The sequence below is a fragment of the Schistocerca americana genome, chromosome 2, assembly GCF_021461395.2.
Source record: "Schistocerca americana isolate TAMUIC-IGC-003095 chromosome 2, iqSchAmer2.1, whole genome shotgun sequence".
Classification (NCBI taxonomy): Eukaryota; Metazoa; Arthropoda; class Insecta; order Orthoptera; family Acrididae; genus Schistocerca; species Schistocerca americana.
In genome coordinates, this window is record NC_060120.1 from 544148182 (window position 1) to 544170326 (window position 22145).

The window sequence follows — 22145 nt, forward strand, 5'->3', positions numbered from 1 at the left end:
TGGCAGTGTGTGTACTGTCTTACTGACTGTACACTGAGCCTGCCCCTTGGGCTGTCCACCATGTTACTGTTGGGATTTCTGCATACTCAGCATCATGACAACTGTCATCAGGCTGTATGCTGATTTCTTGAGGGCAAGCCCAAGAAAACTATGATCAACGGGCGCATTGAGGCTTCAGCAAACATCCACAATCACTTGTGGCTGTGGGAACATTCCAGTCACACTCCACCTGGCATGAGGATGCGGACCTGACCACCAGCAACTCCAGGGATTACAAATTGCATGATGGGCACTGACGTGCCACTCAGCACATTCCTGTGCTGCAGACATAGCCTGGCTGCTACCATGCTGGATTGAGAAGGAGACTGTAAAACTGTCAGCACTGAATGGATGGTAATTTAATGCTGTCATATTGACACCTTGGGCGTGACGCAGGTCCTCACCACCACCTTTCACTCAACCATTCTGAACACTTGTAGTGGGTCACATCTAGTGAAACTCCACAATTTCAGGGCAGAAGTGTTTACATTGGCTGCCATTGGCATAGAGGGACCACACCTGCACATTGGGAGCCGTTATTACACCTGTCATTATGTGGTGTGGTGAGTGACTATTTTTGTTGGCCATTTTTCTTTTTTCTTGTATTTTGAGGTCATGTTGAGTTGGTAGGACATGCATATAAACTTAAAAGTGACACTGTTTAGGCCACACAAACGTGCAGATCCATTGCAGTTCTGGTGTAACTGTAGGGAGGAATTATGGTCAGCTAGGTGCCATCATTGTGATTAGCTGGGCATGAATTATCTTCTGGCGGGGCAGTGTTGGTAACTTGTGATATTTTTAGGAGGTTTAGCCATGAAGCACAGCAATGCACTTAGTCCCATGGTGCCATGATATACTGAAAGGATTAGTGTAAGTGTTTTGCGTATTGTAAATGTCGTGTGTCTATGGCCTCCTGTCAGGTAGACCGTTCGCCGGGTGCAAGTCTTTGATTTGATGCCACTTTGGCGACTTGTGCGTCGATTGGGATGAAATGATGATGATTAGGACAACACAGCCGGCCACAGTGGCCGAGTGGTTCTAGGCACTTCAGTCCGGAACCGCGTGACCGCTACAGTCACAGGTTCAAATCCTGCCTCAGGCATGGATGTGTGTGGTGTCCTCAGGTTAGTTAGGTTTAAGTAGTTCTAAGTTCTAGGGCACTGATGACCTCAAATGTTAAGTCCCATAGTGCTCAGAGCCATTTTAGGACAACACAGCACCCAGTCCCAGAGCGGAGAAAATCTCTGACCCAGCCGGGAAATGAACACAGGCCCTTAGGATTGACATTCTATTGCGCTGACCACTCAGCTCCTGGGTGCAGACTTTTGCTTATTGATATAGTGTCATTTACTAGGTTCTCATTTGTTCCATAGCATAATTCAGAATGGAGGCTATACAACAACCAGAAACATTTCCTGCAACTTAAAATAAAGCCATTGATATTCTGAAGAGTCAGGTAGCCACGTTACTTCAGGATGAGGTAGTTTTGTGAATGAACAATGTGCTGTAATTGATCTCTCGTAGCATAGTATCAAACTTGGTGGGACTTTGTCTCTAATGGGGAGAGAGAGCTGTTAGTGAAACAATTTTGCAAGGTGTGCCTGTCATGAAGGTGTTGCAACCTAAACTGCATACAAGTACACTAAAGGTTAAATTATAACACAGCAGCAGGTACAGGAAAATTGAACTTGGTTAATGTAGCTATGGGCTTAACAAGGAAATCATTGTGCATGGTAGAACTATTGGACTACAATGAGGAATTAGATAAATTACATTGCGTGGTGCAGAGGAGTGTTAGTATGTGCTATGAATATAGAGGGAGATTTATGCTTTCTGTGAGTTTTGACAATTTTGGCATAGATGAGGTTAGTCCACCAAAGGGTGTGATGGTTGTCAATTTGAATGTCTTAGAGAAAGTCTGTACTGACATGTCAAATAATGACCGTAGCCATAAACTACCATTAGCATTTCTGTACTATGTGAGATAGTTAAATACTTGTTATCACTGTGCATAAAAATTTTTTGGATGGTACCAAGAAATATAGTTTTTGTTGTGATTATTGCTATCTCAGTGCTAGGAATATCACTGTTGCATATCCCACCCATAACACTACAGAAACATTCAACAGTTTGGGTCAATGTAGATACTTCTCAATCATGAATTTCAAGAGTGGCTACCACCAGCTAGAAGTAGTTTGAAGACATGCCAAAAACAGATACCATGGGGCGTTACCAATATCTTAGAGTGTCATTTGGACTGAAGAATGCACTGGCTGCATTCCAGACGCTCTTGGATGGAGGGCTTTGTGGCTGAAACCTAAAACATTTTTGGTCTACCTTGGTGATTTAATTGTATTTTCAAAGGATATGTAAGAACATATGAGAGATTGGAAGAAGCTTTTAAAAGACTGCAGTCTAACACTCAGTGTCAATAAGTGACATTTTGCTCAAACAAAAGTAAACTATCTTGGACATGTAATTAGCCAGGAAAAAGTAAGAACTGATCGATAGCTAATATCAGCATGTCATGCCTTTGTTCACCGCAGACTGTGAAACAGGTACAATCATTTTTAGGCCTCTGTAATTAACAAATTACAAAAAAATTGTGAGGCATTTTGTGCAAATTGCTGAGCCCTTGAATTGTTTATTGAAAAAAGGAATGAAATTCAAAGGTCAGCAGAGTGTCAAGCTGCATTTGAGAAATTAAAACAAGCATTTCTATCAAGTCCTGTGTTGGTATTTCATAACTTCAAGCAACAATTCATCCTGTCTTGCAATGCAAGCAATACTGCAGTTGGTTGTGTTTTGAGTCAAATTGTGGATTATAGTGAAAGTCTAGTGGCTTATGTGTTGGGGCAGTTGAACAAGGCAGAATGTAACTATTCCACAACAGAGAAAGAAATACCTACTTTGTTATTTATAGAGAAAATGTTTAAGGTACATGCTTCCTGTAAGTGGCTGTTGGGATTAAATGACCCTTCCAATTGGCTGGCACAGTGAACATTGAAGCTAAGCATGTTTAATTACAAAGTGATGCATAGACCTGGATAAAAGCACACAAACACAGACACACTAAGCAGGAAAATTGGAGCTCTGCAAGCATTAGGTAAAAGCTTGTGAAAGTGACAGAAAGCACAAGTAGCAGATAAGGACAGTGACAAATGCAGTTGTGAATAACTTTATCAAAAAGATATGCAAACCATTGGATCAGAGGAGGAAAATTGCAGGTATCTTCTGTGATCTTACACAAGCATTTGACTCCATGTATTATATCTTGCTTATTTACAAATAAGACAAACATGGGATTAAGGACAATGCTCTGAATAGCCTTACATCATACTTGCACAACAGAAAACAAAAGGTAACGATCACTTCAAATGCAGTGATTTATTATTGTAAATAGAGTACAGTATCACAAGGTGATCCTCAAGGCTCCATTTTGAGGCCAATCGCACTCCTATTCTGTGTAAATGATTTACCCATTTACCCATAAGGGTAAATTCCCCATCAGTTCTGTTTGCGGATGATACTTCTGTGATCACTGAAGATTATGATGAAGAAAAAATTCCAAACTCCATTTTAAGCACTCTGTATACACTAGAAAGCTGGTTCCAGTTAAATAGCTTGGGCCGTATGGTACATTTCAAAACCAAACATTTGAAATGTGTGGGATTTAAAATAGAATACAACAATCAACTAATGGAAGAAGTTGACACAACCAAATTCCTAGGACTAAATGTCAACAAGAACTTATGCTGGAATATATGTATTGACTTTCTGCTGAATAAGCTAAGTAGTTTTGCATTTTTCATGCAAATAATAGCAAATTATACTGACATGAGCACACAAAATATAGCATATCATAGTTATTTTGAATTGGTCATTAAGTATGCTATAATTTTGTGGGGAAATTCAAACAGTGTGTCTTGAATTCTGAAACTGCGGAAGAAAATTATCAGATAAATGTTTACTGCACAGCAAACAGAATCTTGTCACCCATTATTTCGGAAACTGCAAATCCTGACTGTTCCCTTCATATAGTTTTATGGAATTAAAATCTTCCTACTCAGCAGACAAAAATTATTTGAGGAGTATCATTTTAACCACACATATATTAACAAGAGAAATAAAAATAATTTTATGTTACCAACACATCAGGTGAAATTATATGCGTGGGCTCCATAGTATATTGGGTTGCCAGTATATAACAAGTTAGTGGGTAAAAACATATTTGATATGAAGCCAGAGATTTTAAAAACAAGGCTGCAGTAGATTCTGCATGAGATATGCTACTATTCAGTAGAAGAATTCGTAAAAGATGAATTGATGATTTGAGCAAGGGATAATTGTTAGTTTTTTAATTGTATGTGATGTATAACAAAATTGTGTTATTACTGCTAAATCTCCCATGATGAAATGCGTGACAAGAAATGATAAAGATACAGGTAAACAAGAACAAGTGTTTTATTATGACCACAGTAGAGAAGTATAATAACAAAGGAAAATTCTTCTCAATAAAAAGTAATACAACTTGTCAGACACTAACAGGCACACACCTGGAACACACAGTGAATAAACATAGTGAGCATTTGGCATAGTTGGCCATTAGGTGTATTCTGTGTCACTTGAACTTGAATCAAGTGATTTAGGTTATGTACATTGTGAGAATAATAAACCAAAATTCACAAAAAAATGGATATTAACATTTGATATTCTGATACTGTAATTGCAGGCCAGGCTACAACTTTTGTGCTAGACATGTTGAAGAAGTTGCTTCATATCTGAAAACTGCACACTAGTCCTTTCCATCCACAAGCAAATGTATGTACCGAGAGGATTCGTTGCACAATTTCTAATATTTTGAATCATTATGTAAACAGTCAGCATTATTTGAAAGTCATACTTCAATGCATCATCTCTGCGCATAATTCTGAAGTACATATGGGTACAGATCTTTCACAGTATGAGGTTGTATGTGGATGCCATTTCTTTTCAAGGTTCAGAAACCTAAATTACGTGCTAATGAAGAATCAATGAAGAAGTTCACGAAATGGTTAAGAGAGGTCTGACAGAAGGTTAAACAGACGAATATGAAGGCACTCGAATGTCAGGAACACACTGGCCAACATACTGGAAAATTGCCACTGTATCAAATGGTCCAGCAGGTTTTACTGAAGGGCAGACCAGAAAAGTTTCTAAGTATCTGAGACCTTATCATGTGTCAGAGATGACATCACCGATAAATGTGAAGGTGCAGCTTCCATTGATGACATCTATTATTCATGTCATCTGAGGCAAACCAATCAGTGGAGAATTAGATACTTTGGCACAGATTCCATAACCACAGGTAGTACAGAATTAAGCGTCTATGAGGGTCAAGAAGCCACTAGTTAAGAATGATTGGGATACAAGCAACATGCTGTAGGCACTAAGACCTCATAATTGGTAAACAGTATGTAGTTTCTTTTGCATTGAAATGTCTTTTTGTCTTGTTCTTTCTCAGACATTGGGGTTTATACTATTGTGTTTTGAGGGTTTGTTTCTTGTTTTGTACTAGGCAGGTTAGGAGTTGGCAATGTTATGTTGTTTGGTAGTGTTTTTCTTAGGCACTCACATTTTTTGAATGTGGGAAAGGAAGTGATGAGAAATTCCTTTCTCTCAGGTGGTTGTGCCAACATGGGCAGCTAGGAAGAATTTGGTAATATTGCTGATCACACACCACATCCAGAGGGGAGTAATGGGTATTTGTTCAAACCAGTGAAGAGCTAAAAGTCTTGGAAAACAGAGAAAATTATGCTCTAATTTTTGTGGAATAGCTGTGGTGTTGTAAGCAAGACAATATCGTGGTCTGTTCAACTAGGATGGTCCAGAATGACATGTAAGCATGTGACACGCAGTTGTTCCTGGGGAAATCTGAAGCCACAGTGTGTCAGAGGGAATAACTGCTGGCTGGGGTGGCCGTGTGGTTCTAGGCGCTACAGTCTGGAACCGCGTGACCACTAAAGTCGCAGGTTCGAATCCTGCCTCGGGCATGGATGTGTGTGATGTCCTTAGGTTAGTTAGGTTTAAGTAGTTCTACGTTCTAGAGGGCTGATGACCTCAGAAGTTAAGTCCCATAGTGCTCAGAGCCATTTGAACCATTTTTTAGGGAAGAACTAACCCCTATCCACATTTTCAGAGAAAGGGTGGACATTGGATTTATTCAGTATTCATTCCAGATGTTATAATTCTGAATTATAATGGAAAGGGGAAGTTGCAGAGTATTACTAAGATGAAAGTAAGGGACAGTGGCATCAAAACAAATTGTATGGTTTGTGAGATAGCCAGAACACCTCTCTGCCTTCCAGCCATGATTGCAGGTACAACAATGACTAAATTAAGCCAGCCCTTGCTGTTTTGGCCATAGAAGCTGTTGGAGATACTACCAGTTTAGAACCCGACATTTTTGAATGATATCTCAAATCCAGATATCACTCATTAGATAAATTTATGGCATCACAGAAGAGCCGCATTTCCACAAATGAGACATTGCAATGCAGTACTGAGAGAAGCAGAGTAACCATGTTATGTGTATGAGCTTTACAGCTACTGTACTGTAACAATTCTCGTGACCATTCGTGTAATTTCTATTTTTGCAAGCGAAAGACTGAATGACACTTGCATCACTTACCTGTTGCCTGGTTTAGTAATTTGACAGGAAATAATACTGAGTAAGTCAATTCATGGATCTATACATTAGTAAATAAAGGATAAAAAGTCATCTGGGAATTTGTGTAATAGATTAAGGAATTTCATGTAATGGATTACGCTTTGTGGAATTAGCTTTAGTTAGAGGCAAAAAGAGATCCCATTTAATAAAAAATGGGGGAATGTTGCACAGCAAAATAATAATACAGTGAAGAACAAAATTTTTGAACTGTTTCGAATGACATCCAGACATAGCATGCCTGCCTGGAATGCAGTGATTTCGTAATGAGTATAACACTCAGGGGTGCCGAAACACAAAGAAGCAAGGGGCACATTGCCACTGACTGTGCAAGAAAGCTTCAGGAACAATCTGATTCAGCACCACAACATTATTGATAATGAGTTTTAATGATATTCCGTTAATGTTGATAGGCTTGAAAAACTGGAGCACATTTAGTTACCCTTATGGGGGAATCACATTATCAACCACTGTATAACCATCCCCTTCCTACCAGTCAGAGTTCAAAGTCTGTACATGCCGTCTGCATCACTGATGCCAACAGAAGGCCAGCTCCATTAGATGCAGTATGGCCGGTTGACACACAACCAAGTATTGACATCCACTGCCAGTTTGGAGTCTACTTGTATGAGTCCACAGCAATCTGGCTGTGAGGAGAGGGTGGGAGGAAGATGCAGGGGAAGGGATTTGTGTGTATATGGGGGAGGGGGGGCTTCAAGTCTGCAAGTTGCTATTCATGCTGATCACAATGATAACTGACTGAAGAGGAGGGCCAGGCAGATCTTCCATGGATGAGAAACTAATCTGTCTGACTGCATGCTGTTTGACTTGGGAACAGGGCACCTTGTGCTGATGCACCACTCAGTGTGCACCAAGAAGGAGACTGAATCACTGTAAAACTGTCAGCAATAAATGGATGTTAATTTAATGCTGTCTCATTAATGCCTTGGGCATGAGACAGGTCCAAACCACTGTCTCTCTAGAACGAGATTTTTCACTTTGCAGCAGAGTGTGTGCTGATATGAAACTTCCCGGCAGATTAAAACTGTGTGCCAGACCGAGACTTGAACTCGGGACCTTTGCCTTTCACAGGCAAGTGCTCTGCCATCTGAGCTACCCAAGCACGAATCACGCTCCGCCCTCACAGCTTTACTTCTGCCATTACCTCGTCTCCTCTGTTTGACTGTCCTGAACCGTTGTTGGGGGTGACATCCAGTGAACCCCTACAATATATTAGCATAAAACATGTTCAATAATTCTCTAACTGTTTGATATAGGTTGTAGAAACTAATGATTAAATGTGCCTGTCAAAGGAACTTTCTTGGCAATAGGAGTGACATGAGTCATATATTCCAGTGTGTCATATACAACTTGAAGTTTTTTTTTTCTTTTCTTGAAGGTATCTTCACATCATATCCTCCATATACAAGTTGAAGTTTTTTTTTCTTTTTTTGAAGGTATCTTCACATCATATCCTTTGATAATCATCTTGTTCATCATGTGTAACAGTCCTTTTAAACCTTATTTCTTTCTTTCAGCCATAAGGTTGATGTCATGTGCGAATGAAAAGTTGTATCTTTTTTCTGCAGTACTTTTATTCCTACTGTAAAATTTTGCTTCACTGTCTCCATTAGATCTTCCACACACAAATTAACTGAAGAGATGATACAGCTTAATCCACCTATTGTTGATGGTATTATCTAAGGTATATTCTTGGTAGTTCACTAAAAATAGCAGAAAATGAGTATTCCTTCTCAAGTTCCTGTGCTATTTGTGAAGCTCAGCTAATTGGTGCCATACAGTTCTTCATTTTTTCTTTCTGTTTTTCCAAATAAATAGTTTAAGAGTCTCAGATGTTAAAGTGACTGACAGTTTTCATACTTATATACAAAAGTGTGTATTTGTGGAAATGTTGAGGAATGTCAATTATTTTCTATGCTTCAGACAGCAGAATTAAAAAAAAAAAAAAGGAAAAAATCCTCCTTACTGATCCTCCATTGACTGTCGTTGTTCGAATATCTGCTGCCGCATCAGGGCCTGAATATCTCCGTACACTATTTAATTTAGGATGCATCACAGGGTCTTCTATTTCTTTTACGTTAACTTCCTTCTTTTTGCCTTTCACACTGGTGGAAGTTTCTCTTTTTTGTACAGGATTTAGACATATTTGATATCTGTTTGTGGTTAGTTGAAGTTTCCCATGTGCAACTGTAATTTGTTTATGTGTGTTCTATATGAAAACAATGTACATGTTGTCACAGTATTTTCGATTGGAAGATGGTTGATATTGACTGAGGTTTGGAGGGGAAAAAAAAGGAATGCTCATTCCTGCCCAACTATTTGTCATTGTGTATTAGAGCATAACTCTTTTTTGAGATTGAACTGTGTCTTTATGCTGTGAAAAGTTTAATATTATTTATTTATTTGTTTATTTATTTATTTCATGTTCTGTAGCTCCTGGAAGCGAATGAATCGCAAGGATATGGAATGTGTCCAAATTGTACATAGTTTGATCAGCTCTGTGGCAGTTTGTGAGTAGTTTGTTGCAGATGTAGCTTTTCATTGTGCTAGAAATTTTCATTTTAGGTACATTTTCAATAGGTCATAAATGTGATAGGTTTTAATGACATGGGGTGAGTCAGTTTATAGGTCATTAACTTAGTTTTTATTTAAATGCTGGCAAAATGCTGTGTTTCATTGTAACATAAATTTTATCAGCTGTCTTCACCCTATTGTTTCTAGTCCCATGTCATATATTGTTTGTTATATTTCTTGCCTCCCCAGTTACTGGTATTTGTTTTATTTATGGCCTCCACTCTGTTTCACTTCTCTTTCCTAACAAGTTTATTTACTTGCTGTTTGTAATCTTTTTTCCCTGTTCTTCTTTCACAGAATTGTCTCTTTCATATAATTCTATAGTTCGGTAATTGATTCATTTGCTTCTTTTCTCATACCATAGTAACCTTCTTATGTTTATACTGTCTACCTCTACCCAGAATTAATCTTCTTTGTTGAAGCAATTGAATTTACTGAGTTTAGAATGTCCCCTGTTGTAGTTTATTTTATTGTTTATTAACATGTTGCCTGCATCAAATTAGTGCTTATAAATATTAAAATTCAGTGCTCTGCATATTACTATATTACAACATGCAGTCACAGTCAATTACATATTCAGCAGTAAGTATAGTGGATGATCTGAAAATCAAACACAGTGCTCTAACTGAAGGTTGTAGTGAAGATGACATGGCGTTTCTTTCCTCAGATCCATTACAAAGTGTTAAATGTGTATCTGTATCATACAGATTGATAATAGGTATTGTAATTATATCACAAGTATTACTCATGACTGTGTCACAATGACTTGCTTCCTATTTTCAACCTTTTTCTATTCAGCCAGTCTCCATCTTAGAGACATCTGACTGTCATTCTCTCATAGATGTCTTTCTTCCATTTCGTACTAGCATCCTTTCTTCTTTCTCCTGTGTGGAGTACATTAGCATATTTGTTGTGGACTGCTGTTGTTATTGATGCTTTCTGGAGACTTGAGTCACAGTAGCTGTTTTCTTTCAGTTGCATCAATTATTTTCTTGCTGGTTCCCACAATTTCCCTATATCGTGTTATTCTTTACATGGATCAATTCAAAATACCACAATTTCTTGTACAAAAGTCCATTCCCAGTGCCAGTTGCCTTTCTCTCTCCTTCTTATTCAGCTCCCACTCCTCTGCACCATATGTAGCAATACTCTCAACAATTTTACTGCACTTTTCCTTTGTCCTATTTTGTTATTTGTATCAACTGTGCATCTGCTAGTGGATGACAGTGATACTCCCAAATATATGAAAGCATACAACTTTTGATTTTTGAAAATCTCTACTTAAACACTACTAGTGCTGCTTGCATAGAAATTGCTATATAGCTTTTACATATGTGTGTAATATCCCCATACCTATCACAATCTGTTTTTGAAATCGTTTTCACAGACTTTTTGAGGGACCACAGAGACTTAGTGAGTCATTTTGCCTTTAGATGTTTGTTTCTACATGAGGTTCTTTAAATAAATATGTCATCTAAGCGTGAAAGCAACTATTTTCGAGGGTCTTTTGGGAATGTTTCTCTTCATAATCCTTACAAAAACTACTTCATTGAATATATCATACCAAAACGGAAAATATCACACATATTCTAACATTTTATGCAGGAGGTTTCCATAAGAGCATGTAAAAGTTTAACAGGAGATAGAGGATGCTCCACTGAAAAATATGAGATAGGGAACCTGGGGTCAGAGGAACCATGTGAAGGAAGTAATAGGAATAAAATCACATTACTGTGTAGTTTTTTTATTTAAGTTAGTTACAGTTAACTGCAAATACTATCACTGACTCAATGAACACACCATTTGTACTGTATCTTAAAAAATGTGCTGAAACTGATGGCCATCAATCTCAATGCAAGTATGACATCGGCAAACAAGATTCTGACACAACCTGTGTTTCAAACCACACCACAGGCAGCTACCATTCTGGCAACTAATTCCATCTCTGTATACACTGGGGTCTGATATACAAGTGATTGTAGATATCCCCATAGGAAATAATCAAGGGGATTCAGGTCAGGTAACCTCGTAGGCCATGGAATTGGACCTCCCCTTCCAATCCAGTGACTAGGAAACACAGCTTTGAGATGGTTGTGGACATATACACTGACGTGCGGTGGTGCACCATCATGCTGTATCCATATCCTCTCATGAACACCCAAGGGTACGTTCTCCAACAATTCAGGTAGAACTCTTTGCATGAACCTCAAGTACAGGTGGCCATTTAGATGGCCAGATAGAAGATATGGCCCAATGAGATGGTCCCCTATAATGCTGGCCCAGATATTCACAGCAAAATGTGCTCGATGGTGTGCACCTTCTACAGCATGAGGGTTTACCTCATCTCACACATGGATATTCCTGCTGTTCAAAATACCATTACAGTCAAATGAAGCCTCATCAGTAAACAGCATGATTTGGAAGAAATCTGGTTGATCAATCCATTGTTGGACCAACCACTGACACAATGTGACCCTTTGGGTCAAAGTCAGTCACAAGCATTGTATGGATTCATTGCAGGTGATATCAGTGTAATTGTTGTTTGTGGATACTTGCCACATGCTAGTATGTGCAATACTCATTTCACATGCAGTACAATGAGTACTTGTTGTGAGGTTCACTGGAACACAGTCCAGCATTTCCTCTTCAAAATCAGGTGTGCAAGTGGTCGTCATGTTGCCAGGTCCCTTGTTTCTTCGTTCCAGTAAACACATTGATCAAGAGAAATAAGAACCTGACATGATAGATGATGCCTGTTAGGAAATCATTCCCTGTACAGCCTTTCAGCAGCGGGAGCATTGCAACGTACTTCCCCATACACAAGGTGCATGTCAGTGAGTTCTGCAAAACTGTACCAGTACTGCTCCATTGTATTGTACTGTACATCTCTGAATGGCACTGAGTAATGAGTGGGTATGTCGTTGATTCATAGCATGTCCTGTCATGGGACAATATAAATGCGGTACAACAGAGCCACCGTATGGACAAGCACAACATAACCTGGAGGGACAGTGCCTCTCTCATTGCGACACACCAAAATATCTTGGAGTCAAACTCAACCACCATCTCATCTTCAAGGATCACTGTTTGGACACAAACATGAAAGTGAGTGCCAGGAGCAACATCGTCCGCAAGCCTACATTTAGTTGGGGAGCACAACCCACAGTTCTCCATACATCAGCACTAGCATTACATTTCTCCACTGCGGAGTACTCAGTGCCTGTATGGCAAAAATCCACCCTTGCAAAACAAGTAAATATAGCTCTGAATGAGGCAGGACACATTGTAACAGGCTGGCTCCACCCAACTCGTACAAATCAGCTGTACCAATTTATGGGCATAGCCCCTCCTGACATCAGGAGAACAGCTGCAGAAACTGAGAAACAAAAACAAGAAACAGATCCCAGGCATCCAATATTTGGACACCACCTCCAACCTAAAAGACTTAAATCAAGGATGATTTTTCTACAAACAACTGTTCCAATCCCTTTACCACATAAAGCACGACGAGAAGAACTGTGACGAAACTTGGAACCAGGAAGACCGGAGAACAGATCCAGGGAAGAACCTACAGCCAGCTTCAAACTTCCATACATGATCCAAAAAGCCTTGAATAGATTAAGATCGGGTGTGTCACGTTGCAAAGTAAACCTGAGGAAATGATGCTATACCAATATAGACAAGCTCCTTGGAAGTGAAGAACTGCAAGATCCACAACATTTACTAGTCTGCAGGAAATAGGTTGAACCTTGCACAATACAGGATCTACTAACAGCAAATGACAAGGCCGTTCAAGCTGCGATGTACTGGGCTTTGCATGGGATATAAAGATTGTAATCCCAGACAGAATCATACCAGCTCTTTTGCATGAACTTTGTTTTCTGTGTTTTTGTATTTTACTTTATTTAATCTTCACTTCTCTCACATCCATGTACTGTATTGCTTTATGTTTTATGTTTTATCTTTATTGTAATCTTATAGATTTTGTGAAAGTGATGTCTTGGATACGACAAATAAATAAATAAATGGGCAAGTAAAGTAAACAAAACCTGCATCATGACTTCCTAATAATCAGGCTTGTACTTCTTGTTTCCTTGCAGGAAATAAAGGATGTACATGGAAATAAACAGCACAGTATGTGTACAGTTGTTTGCATGTTAGTTGTAAATAAGCTGGAAAACAACAACGCAAGACAAAGTGGTAGACAAGTTTACTTCCATATCTCCTTAAGCTGTCTTCTATGACCACAGGTTCTCTACCTCAAATTGTCCAGTAGAGCATTCTCTATGTCCTGTTACATTCTTGCATGCTATTATAGAAATACACTGTATAGCACATCAAATTATATGTACAGGGTGATTACAATTAAAGTTAAACTTTCAAAACACTGTAGAAATAACACCACTGGTCAGAATGATGTCAAATTTCAACAGAATATTGTCGGAGAAGGGGGAAAACGTGTGGCAGAAGAAAACAAATAGTGTGGAAATTGATCAATAGATGGTGCTGTATGTCTCTCTCTCAGGCCCTGTGGACAACGTGCTGCATCAATGATCTGCTTCCACCACCTTCTATCTCTCGCAGCCTCTCTCTACCCTGTGAGAATTCCTAATGCTGCAATGTCCTTCTCTTTGTCATCTTTTCACCTTGTACTGGGTCGCCCCAATGGTCTTGTTGCCTGGAGAGTTCCTTCAAATGCTTTCTTGGTGATTCTGTTGTTTCCATTCTAGCCACATGTCCAGCCCATTGCAGTCTCCTACTTTTTAATTTCTGGATGATAATGGGTTGCTTCATTAACTGATAAATTTCATTGTTCTTTCAAATTCTCCACACACCATTCTCCAACACAGATTCCCAGATTTTTCTCATTACTTTTCTTTCGAAAAAATTCAGTTTTTCTCTTTCATTCTTTCTAAGCGTCCAGCTTTCTGAACCGTACAGTACTATGGGGCAGATGATAGTGTTGTATATCTTCATCTTTGTGGTGATTGACAAAGCTTTAATTTTGTGTGGGTTGTTTAGTGAGTACAGACATCTTGACCCTGAGGCTGTTCTTTCATTTATGTCCATTGTTATGATATATTCACTGTTGAAACATGATCCAAGGTATTTAAACTGGAGAACTTTTCTGAATTTAGAATGCTGGTCAATTTCAAAGTAAGGATTTGGGTTTATGACTTGACTTATTTCCATATATTTGGTTTTTTCTTGGTTAATCAAAAGCCCCATTTTGCTGGCACTGTGCCTGAGAGATCTGTACATGTCTTTCAGTTCTTCTTCAGTTTCTCAGCAACACTATATCATCTGGATAAGCCATGGGTTTTACTTCACTGTGTTCGAATCGGAGACCATTGAATAGATGTAAATTATTCTCCTGAACCACCTGTCATGTGCACGACCCTTTGAAGTTGGTATAAACATGCCGGGTACATGGATTTTCCTCCTTCCACATCTGCGACGTTCACCATGACTGTCTCAGTCTAGTATCACGATCTGCTTGTAGAGCTGTATTGCAAGAATGATGACTGTGCACACGTCGCTCTGCAGAAGTTCTGGACACTAAAGGGTTTGAAAAAGGGCACTGGTTCGATGACTGCCATGGGTCTGGAGAAAATGATTCGAAAATTTGAAAAGGCAGGTTCTTTTGCTGTGCAACATGGAAGTGGTAGAGGGAGGAAACGAATTGATTCGATGTCAGTGGAAACAGTGGCCACAGCATGCAGGAGAGATGGGTATTAGTGTGCAAACGTGTAGTGCATGGGAAATTGCCTGAACATTGGACAGATCTGTGAGCACAGTGCGTAAAATCCTACGAAACATCCTTCTTTGCTATCCATTCAAAAATACCCATGTGCATGAGGTACTTCCTGATGACTTGCCAGCAAGAAAGACCTTTGCTTTAGTATTTCTTGCTCATGTGTAAGTGGACAATTATGGGCCATGGAAGGTTTTGTGGACGGACGAAGCCCACTTCCATGTGACAGGATATGTCAATACAAGGAATTGTTGAATATGGGCAACGGAAAATCCACATGCAAATCAACCAGTACCACTTCATCCTGAAAAGGTCACTATGTGATGCGGGTTTACAGTAGCATTTATCATAGGGCCATATTTTTTCAGAGACACAGGTGCTTCCGGTCCTGTTACCTGTACCATCACTGGTAAGCGCTATGAGTGTCTTTTGTGCAACCACATCATTCCAGCTCTCCAACAGCATGAACGGGATCATTTTTATGCAAGATAATGCACCTCCGCACATTGCAAACCCAGTTAAGCAGCTGCTGAAGTGCCATTTTGGAAATGATAGAATTATCACCCACCATTTCCCTACAGCTTTGCTGTCACAATGACCTGATCTTAATCCCTGTGACTTCTGGCTGTGGGGCTGTCTGAAAGGTGTTGTGTTCAGTGTTCTGACTGCAAACTTCGCTCCATTGAACGCATGCATTGTGCAACACATTGTGAATGCTACCCCGGAAACTCTTCAATCAGTTGTAGAACATCAGGTTCTCGATTTCAATTTGTTGCAGAAAACAGTGGACAGCATATTGAACTTGCTTTGCGCCAGTCACACAGAAATTAGTAATCTGGTTTGATTTGGATTGACGCTTTTTATGGATTGATACATTTTATTCCATTTTTGGCCTCAGGACAATTAAAAACCGATGTGATTGATGCTTTTTATGCAGTTTTTGGCCTCAGGCCAATTAAAAACTGATGTGAGTGATGTTTTTTGTGTGGTTTTTGGCCACAGGACAATTACAAACCAATTTTTCCCATCTGATGTGATATGACCTTGCCTTGGTGGATGGGCTTACATAACTAACAGTATCACACCTGTTCACTCATGCACACTGAGTAGTACAGTTGGTTTAGTGTCAAACATACACCTTAGGCATTGTTGTATGATTCATTTGTCATTTGTAGTCAGCCACTATTAAATTATGATGCTTTCAGTGCCACATATTGCTACATTTTGTAACTATTATTTTTCTTCTGCCATACGTTTTCCCCCTTTTCCAAAAATATTCCATTGCAATTTGACATCATTCTGACCAATGGTGTTATTTCTACAGTGGTTTGAAAGTTTAATTATAATTTCTTGAAATAATTAACTCAGCAAAATGAGTTTTTGTGTACAAGCTACAGGTAAAGCGTATCATCAATCAAGTTGATGAGGCTGTCTTGTTATTGTCCAGCTGTGTGGGATTGTATGGAATTGTACAGAATTTGGAGCCCTCTACTGACCCTGAGAAACTTACATTTGATAAACAGTATTATGAAAAGAAAAGTTGCTACGCACCATATAGCAGAGATGCTGAGTCAGATAGGCACAATGAAAAGTCTGTCACGAATGAAGCTTTCAGCCAGTAAGGCCTTTGTCAGAAATAGACCACACACACACACACACACACACACACACACACACACAAGGCGCAAATGCAACTCACCCATACAATGCATTGGTACTGCTGCTCGCAGTGTGGCCTCAGTTGCCTGAGACTGCAATCATGTGTGGGTGAGTTGCACTTGCGGGAGTGAGTGAGTGAGTGGTGTATGTGTGTGTGTGTGTGTGTGTGTGTGTGTGTGTGTGTGTGTGGTCTATTTTTGATGAAGGCCTCACTGGCCAAAAGCTTTGTTTGTGACAATCTTTTTGTTGTGCCTATCTGCGAGTCAACATCTCTGCTATATGGTGAGTAGCAACTTTCCTTTTCTTGATATTGTTACATTCCATTCTGGATTTTCCATTGTTTGGTTTTTTACCTTTGATAAACTTTGTCAGTTATTCATGCTGTATTTTGGCCATCAAATCCATGTGGTGGCATCACAGTTGAAGTTTAAGCCGTACCACAAGTGCCCTGGATAGTCATATGTTCCTGTGGATTGCTGACATGTAGGGGCTTTTGCACAAGTGTCTGTTTGAGTGTCCCCAATGTGCTACCTCATAAGCAGGTTTGCTAATAGGCTCACTAACTATGAATGTGATATTCTAGTTAACACCTGATCCATAGGTACAAACTGGGGCATTGACCTTTTTTGTCCCACTCTTTTTTTGCTGCATTCACTAAGATTGCTGAATCTCATGAGCTTACTGCTGTGGCAATGGATGTACTTTCCAAAAATTAAAAAATGGTGATGTTCAACATGTGAGGTAAATAGCCCCTGGCACCCTGTAATGTGTGTCAGACAGACTTGCCTTCTGGTGAGCTGCAGTATGTTGATGCTGTTGATTTGAGTGCAATGACATCACAGTGCTGCTCACCTTTGCCTTTATTGGGCTTGGTATGTACGCATCAACTGAAGCTTTGTAATTCCCACTCACAATGTTTTTCAGGTTCTTTGTGTTTCTCTCCTTCAGCACCTCTTTCTCTTCAATAGGCAATATGGTGGTTTTGCCCAATTGTCATTTGGTGCATGTTCAACAAGATTACCTGCGTGTAGAGGCCAAGTGTGCAGTTCACTGCAAAATGTGCCACCTGAGTACAGTTTTTGAAAGTTGGTGAGTCACGGAACAGTTTTTGGAGGCTCCAGTGCTTTCCTTAGACTCTGAAGCAGTCAGAAATGCCCTGCAAGCAGTGCCCCAGTGTGTTCTACTGTTATTGGTTGTGGATGTAAATGACAGTCTCCTTTTTGCCTGCCACCGAAGCCTCCTAGCATTTTACTGGTGCAATTCTGTCCCATCAGAACCCAGTTGTCACCGAGACTCCACTGCTTGTGCATCGAATAAGCTTCCTGTGGCACGACATAACTACTCACAGGTGGCAAAAGAGGCACTGACTATCATTTATAGCACTAAGGAGTTTCAAATGTTCGACTATCATTTATGGCACTAAGGAGTTTCAAATGTTCTTATATGGAGTGAGATTCTTACTCATCACCAACCACAAGTCACTGGTTTTCTTATTCAGCCCTCCCGCTAATCTATCAGGTTGGACCACCAACTGGTTGTGGAGTGGTCCACTGCCCAACATGCTAGTGCAAATGCAATGTCATGGTTGTCAGCTAATCCTGATGTGGAGTTAGATCAATACAAGGCTCTAGTTTTTACCTTGGACAAGCAGTCATTCTTGGAGTATCCTTTGATGATTACCATGACTGCTGAGCTAATGTTCTGGAAAATTATTTCCGCTGTCCAGGCAGGTTGGCCAGAGCTTGCGAGAGGAGATTGAGTTTGTTGTATGTTTTTCTCTGCTGCGGGATTGGCTAAACATTTTCCAGGTGGTCCTCATGCATGCCATGGAGGAGCAAGCTGTCATTTGGTCATCGCTCCAGCATTGTGTGCTCACCTACTCCATGCACTGCATGCATCACACTAAAGGCTTTGGTATGGCATCACGTCTACTGGCCGGCAATTGATCATGATGTTTGGCAGATCCACTGACTCAGGTGTTTACATGTCGCCAGTGATAGACCTCTCCCAGCAGTTCGTACACTAATTTCAACTATTGCGAACCAGTACCTCACCTCATGTCATGCTCTGTTTTCTGCGTGCTATTGATAATCATCCACATTTGTCAAGTTTATGTTTATTTTCATGCTTTATTTCTGTATGGTCTTCGGACTCTCTGCTGCCCTGTAGATTGACTCTTGTATTGAGTCTCATTCCCTCTCCCGTGGTTCACCTCCCGGTTTGTTGTCGAGCCACCATTGGCTCGAATAGTTTACGTTCATGCCAACAGTGACAGCTGGTGACATTTTTACACCTTGTATGGCTACTATAAATTTTATGAATATTTCTTTTTACTGACATAAATACATGTTTATCTTTTCTTTGGCTTTTATAACTATAAAAACAATCAGTCTTTCCTTCTCATCCCATATGGTAAGTCTTCCCTGACCTGCGGTTCTGGGTGACTTTCCCAAAATCAACCCCTTTTTCTAGACCTCTTCAGTCCTTTTACTTTGCCCTTCTTTCTTCTGCTTCAATCCTTGTGCCTGAAGAAGGATCCACTGGCTCCGAAAGCTTGCCAATTACAACCGTCTTTTATGTGGGTGTTCTGCTGCCACTTAGTGAGTAGATTTTTTATCCATCAAATTAAATAACTGTCTTTAACTGTGTATCTTTTGCACTGTCCACAGGTTTCAACACTCACCTATATGAATACAATAATTTGATATCATTTTAAGCCCATAATCAGTTTGGTTTTCATTAGACATTAATTTCATGAATTACAGTATCTGATTATGAGATGAAGCAAAATTCTTGAATTAATAACTGAAAGTGCCAGTTATAAAAAATACAAACTATAGCATCAAGAAATATTCGCATATTAATTGCTAGACAAAGTCTTTGTATCACATATTATTTTATAATCTGGGTAAGAAAGTTACACTTCACAACCTATCACATGTGCTCATTTCATGTAATATTCCACGTGCGTATTTGTACTTTGTTCATCACAAGTATTATTGGTGCAAAAGTGCTATAATGAAAGAAAGAGAAGGGAAAAGACAACATGGTTATTCAAAGATAACTGTGATCCCATATTACATTTATTAGACTGAGTAATATGGCAGGGATTCTGATACTATGAGAAAAATGTAAATATAGCTGTCTTTTAAGATATTTTTGAATACAAAAATAATAAAGTATTTATTTGTTGTATGTTTTTCTCTGCTGCGGGATTGGCTAAACATTTTCCAGGTGGTCCTCATGCATGCCATGGAGGAGCAAGCTGTCATTTGGTCATCGCTCCAGCATTGTGTGCTCACCTACTCCATGCACTGCATGCATCACACTAAAGGCTTTGGTATGGCATCACGTCTACTGGCCGGCAATTGATCATGATGTTTGGCAGATCCACTGACTCAGGTGTTTACATGTCGCCAGTGATAGACCTCTCCCAGCAGTTCGTACACTAATTTCAACTATTGCGAACCAGTACCTCACCTCATGTCATGCTCTGTTTTCTGCGTGCTATTGATAATCATCCACATTTGTCAAGTTTATGTTTATTTTCATGCTTTATTTCTGTATGGTCTTCGGACTCTCTGCTGCCCTGTAGATTGACTCTTGTATTTAGTCTCATTCCCTCTCCCGTGGTTCACCTCCCGGTTTGTTGTCGAGCCACCATTGGCTCGAATAGTTTACGTTCATGCCAACAGTGACAGCTGGTGACATTTTTACACCTTGTATGGCTACTATAAATTTTATGAATATTTCTTTTTACTGACATAAATACATGTTTATCTTTTCTTTGGCTTTTATAACTATGAAAACAATCAGTCTTTTTAAGCCTTTGTCGATTTTTATTCATTTGATCTAGCTGGTAATTATTTCTGGGCGACTAAAAATTTTCAAGAAACATATATATTTTAATACAGGAACTTGCTCTAATGGAAACAGAAAATCAACTGACACAAGCAGAACTGGAAGTAGAGCAGCAAAATAGTGAACTTCTACATGGTGTTCAGCTTCTTGAAGAGGCCAATCATGAGTTGCAACAAGAAGAGGATGAGTGCCAGCATGCAGCCAATAGCCTCACACAGTTCAAATCCAGTATCAGCAAGCGACAGGCAACTGTTGATCTTCTCAACAAGCAACTAGAGGAACTAGTTGCCAAGACTGGGGTAAGTGTGATTAGCATAATTGCATAGTGTTTGAATTAAAGTGACATTTTGTTTCTATTACAACAATTTTTATTAACTTAATTAAGAATTAAGTGTATTTGTATGGAATAGTATAGTATGGATTGCAAGTTTTGGTATTCTGTCAGAGGGTGATATCATGCAAATTATATGTCCAAGGTTAATTGTTCACAATGTTATTGTAATGTGAAGATTATGGAAACAAAGATTATGGAAACACCAATCTCAAGCATCTCTCTAGTAGATAAAATAAATTAACTAATGTGATCTGTCAACTTAGGAGCATATTGTAGGAAACAGTTATCAGGCATTTTTGCGAGTGACACAACAATCCATGCATAGGCAAATGTCTTGATTTTCATTGTTATTGTGAGGGCCAGAAGCAGCATATTACAAGAACAGTTGGATGATGTCATTTAGAATGGTGCAAACAGCACTGCCATTGGTCTGTCAAACACTAGAAGAAAGGTTTATGATGTGAAAGGTTACAGTGTGTTATTGGCACTATATGGTCCGGCCTGATGATGGTGAAATTTATTGTAAGTCGTACAGTGAGCTGAAGCTGTTTTATGTGGTTTAGGCATGGGGCATTAGCTGTGGCCAGCTTTAAAATCAACACAGGATCTACATTTTAATGTAACAGATCAAGACTGAAGTATTGTAGGATACAATACATTAGCATAGTATACCACCTGATCCAGTTCAGTTGCATTACTTTTATTCATTTATGTGGTTATATTTTTATATTTCACTTTGAACTAATTATTTTTAAGGATACTCAGAACTATGTATAGAAATCACTTTAGTTGCACCTGCAACAAAATTTTATAAAATACTGTGTACAATTCTTTGGAAAGTAAACTGATGTTTCAATTCTGAACTTCTCGAACACTGGAAATATGTCTTCATTTACCCTCTGCACAAAAAAAGGCGACAAACTGGATTTAAATAACTATCGAGGAATCCACCTTCTTCAAGCTACTTACAAAATTCTGTTAGCATGCCTCCTCTAAGGAGTTCAGAAGCAGCTCAATCACAAAATTGGTGAATACCAAGCAGGCTTAAGCACAGCTTGAAATTCTGTGGAACAAATATTCAGTAACCGTCCTAGTGTAAATCAGTATACCTCCAGTTTCTCTGAGGCCTGGTACACTCCCATCATATAAATACTGTTCCTGGTTCAGTACACATCCACCTCCTCTCTTCCCAG

The 22145-nt window shown here is 39.4% G+C and overlaps 1 protein-coding gene across 1 annotated transcript in view; it reads left to right on the forward strand.

Moving 5' to 3' along the window:
• LOC124595019 (coiled-coil domain-containing protein 40) overlaps positions 1–22145 on the forward strand; it is a 384638-nt gene that overhangs the window by 223661 nt on the left and 138832 nt on the right. Inside the window, exon 8 of the mRNA XM_047133570.1 lies at positions 20672–20917. Coding sequence (XP_046989526.1) covers positions 20672–20917 — 246 coding nt within the window. The remainder of the gene's footprint in view (positions 1–20671; positions 20918–22145) is intronic.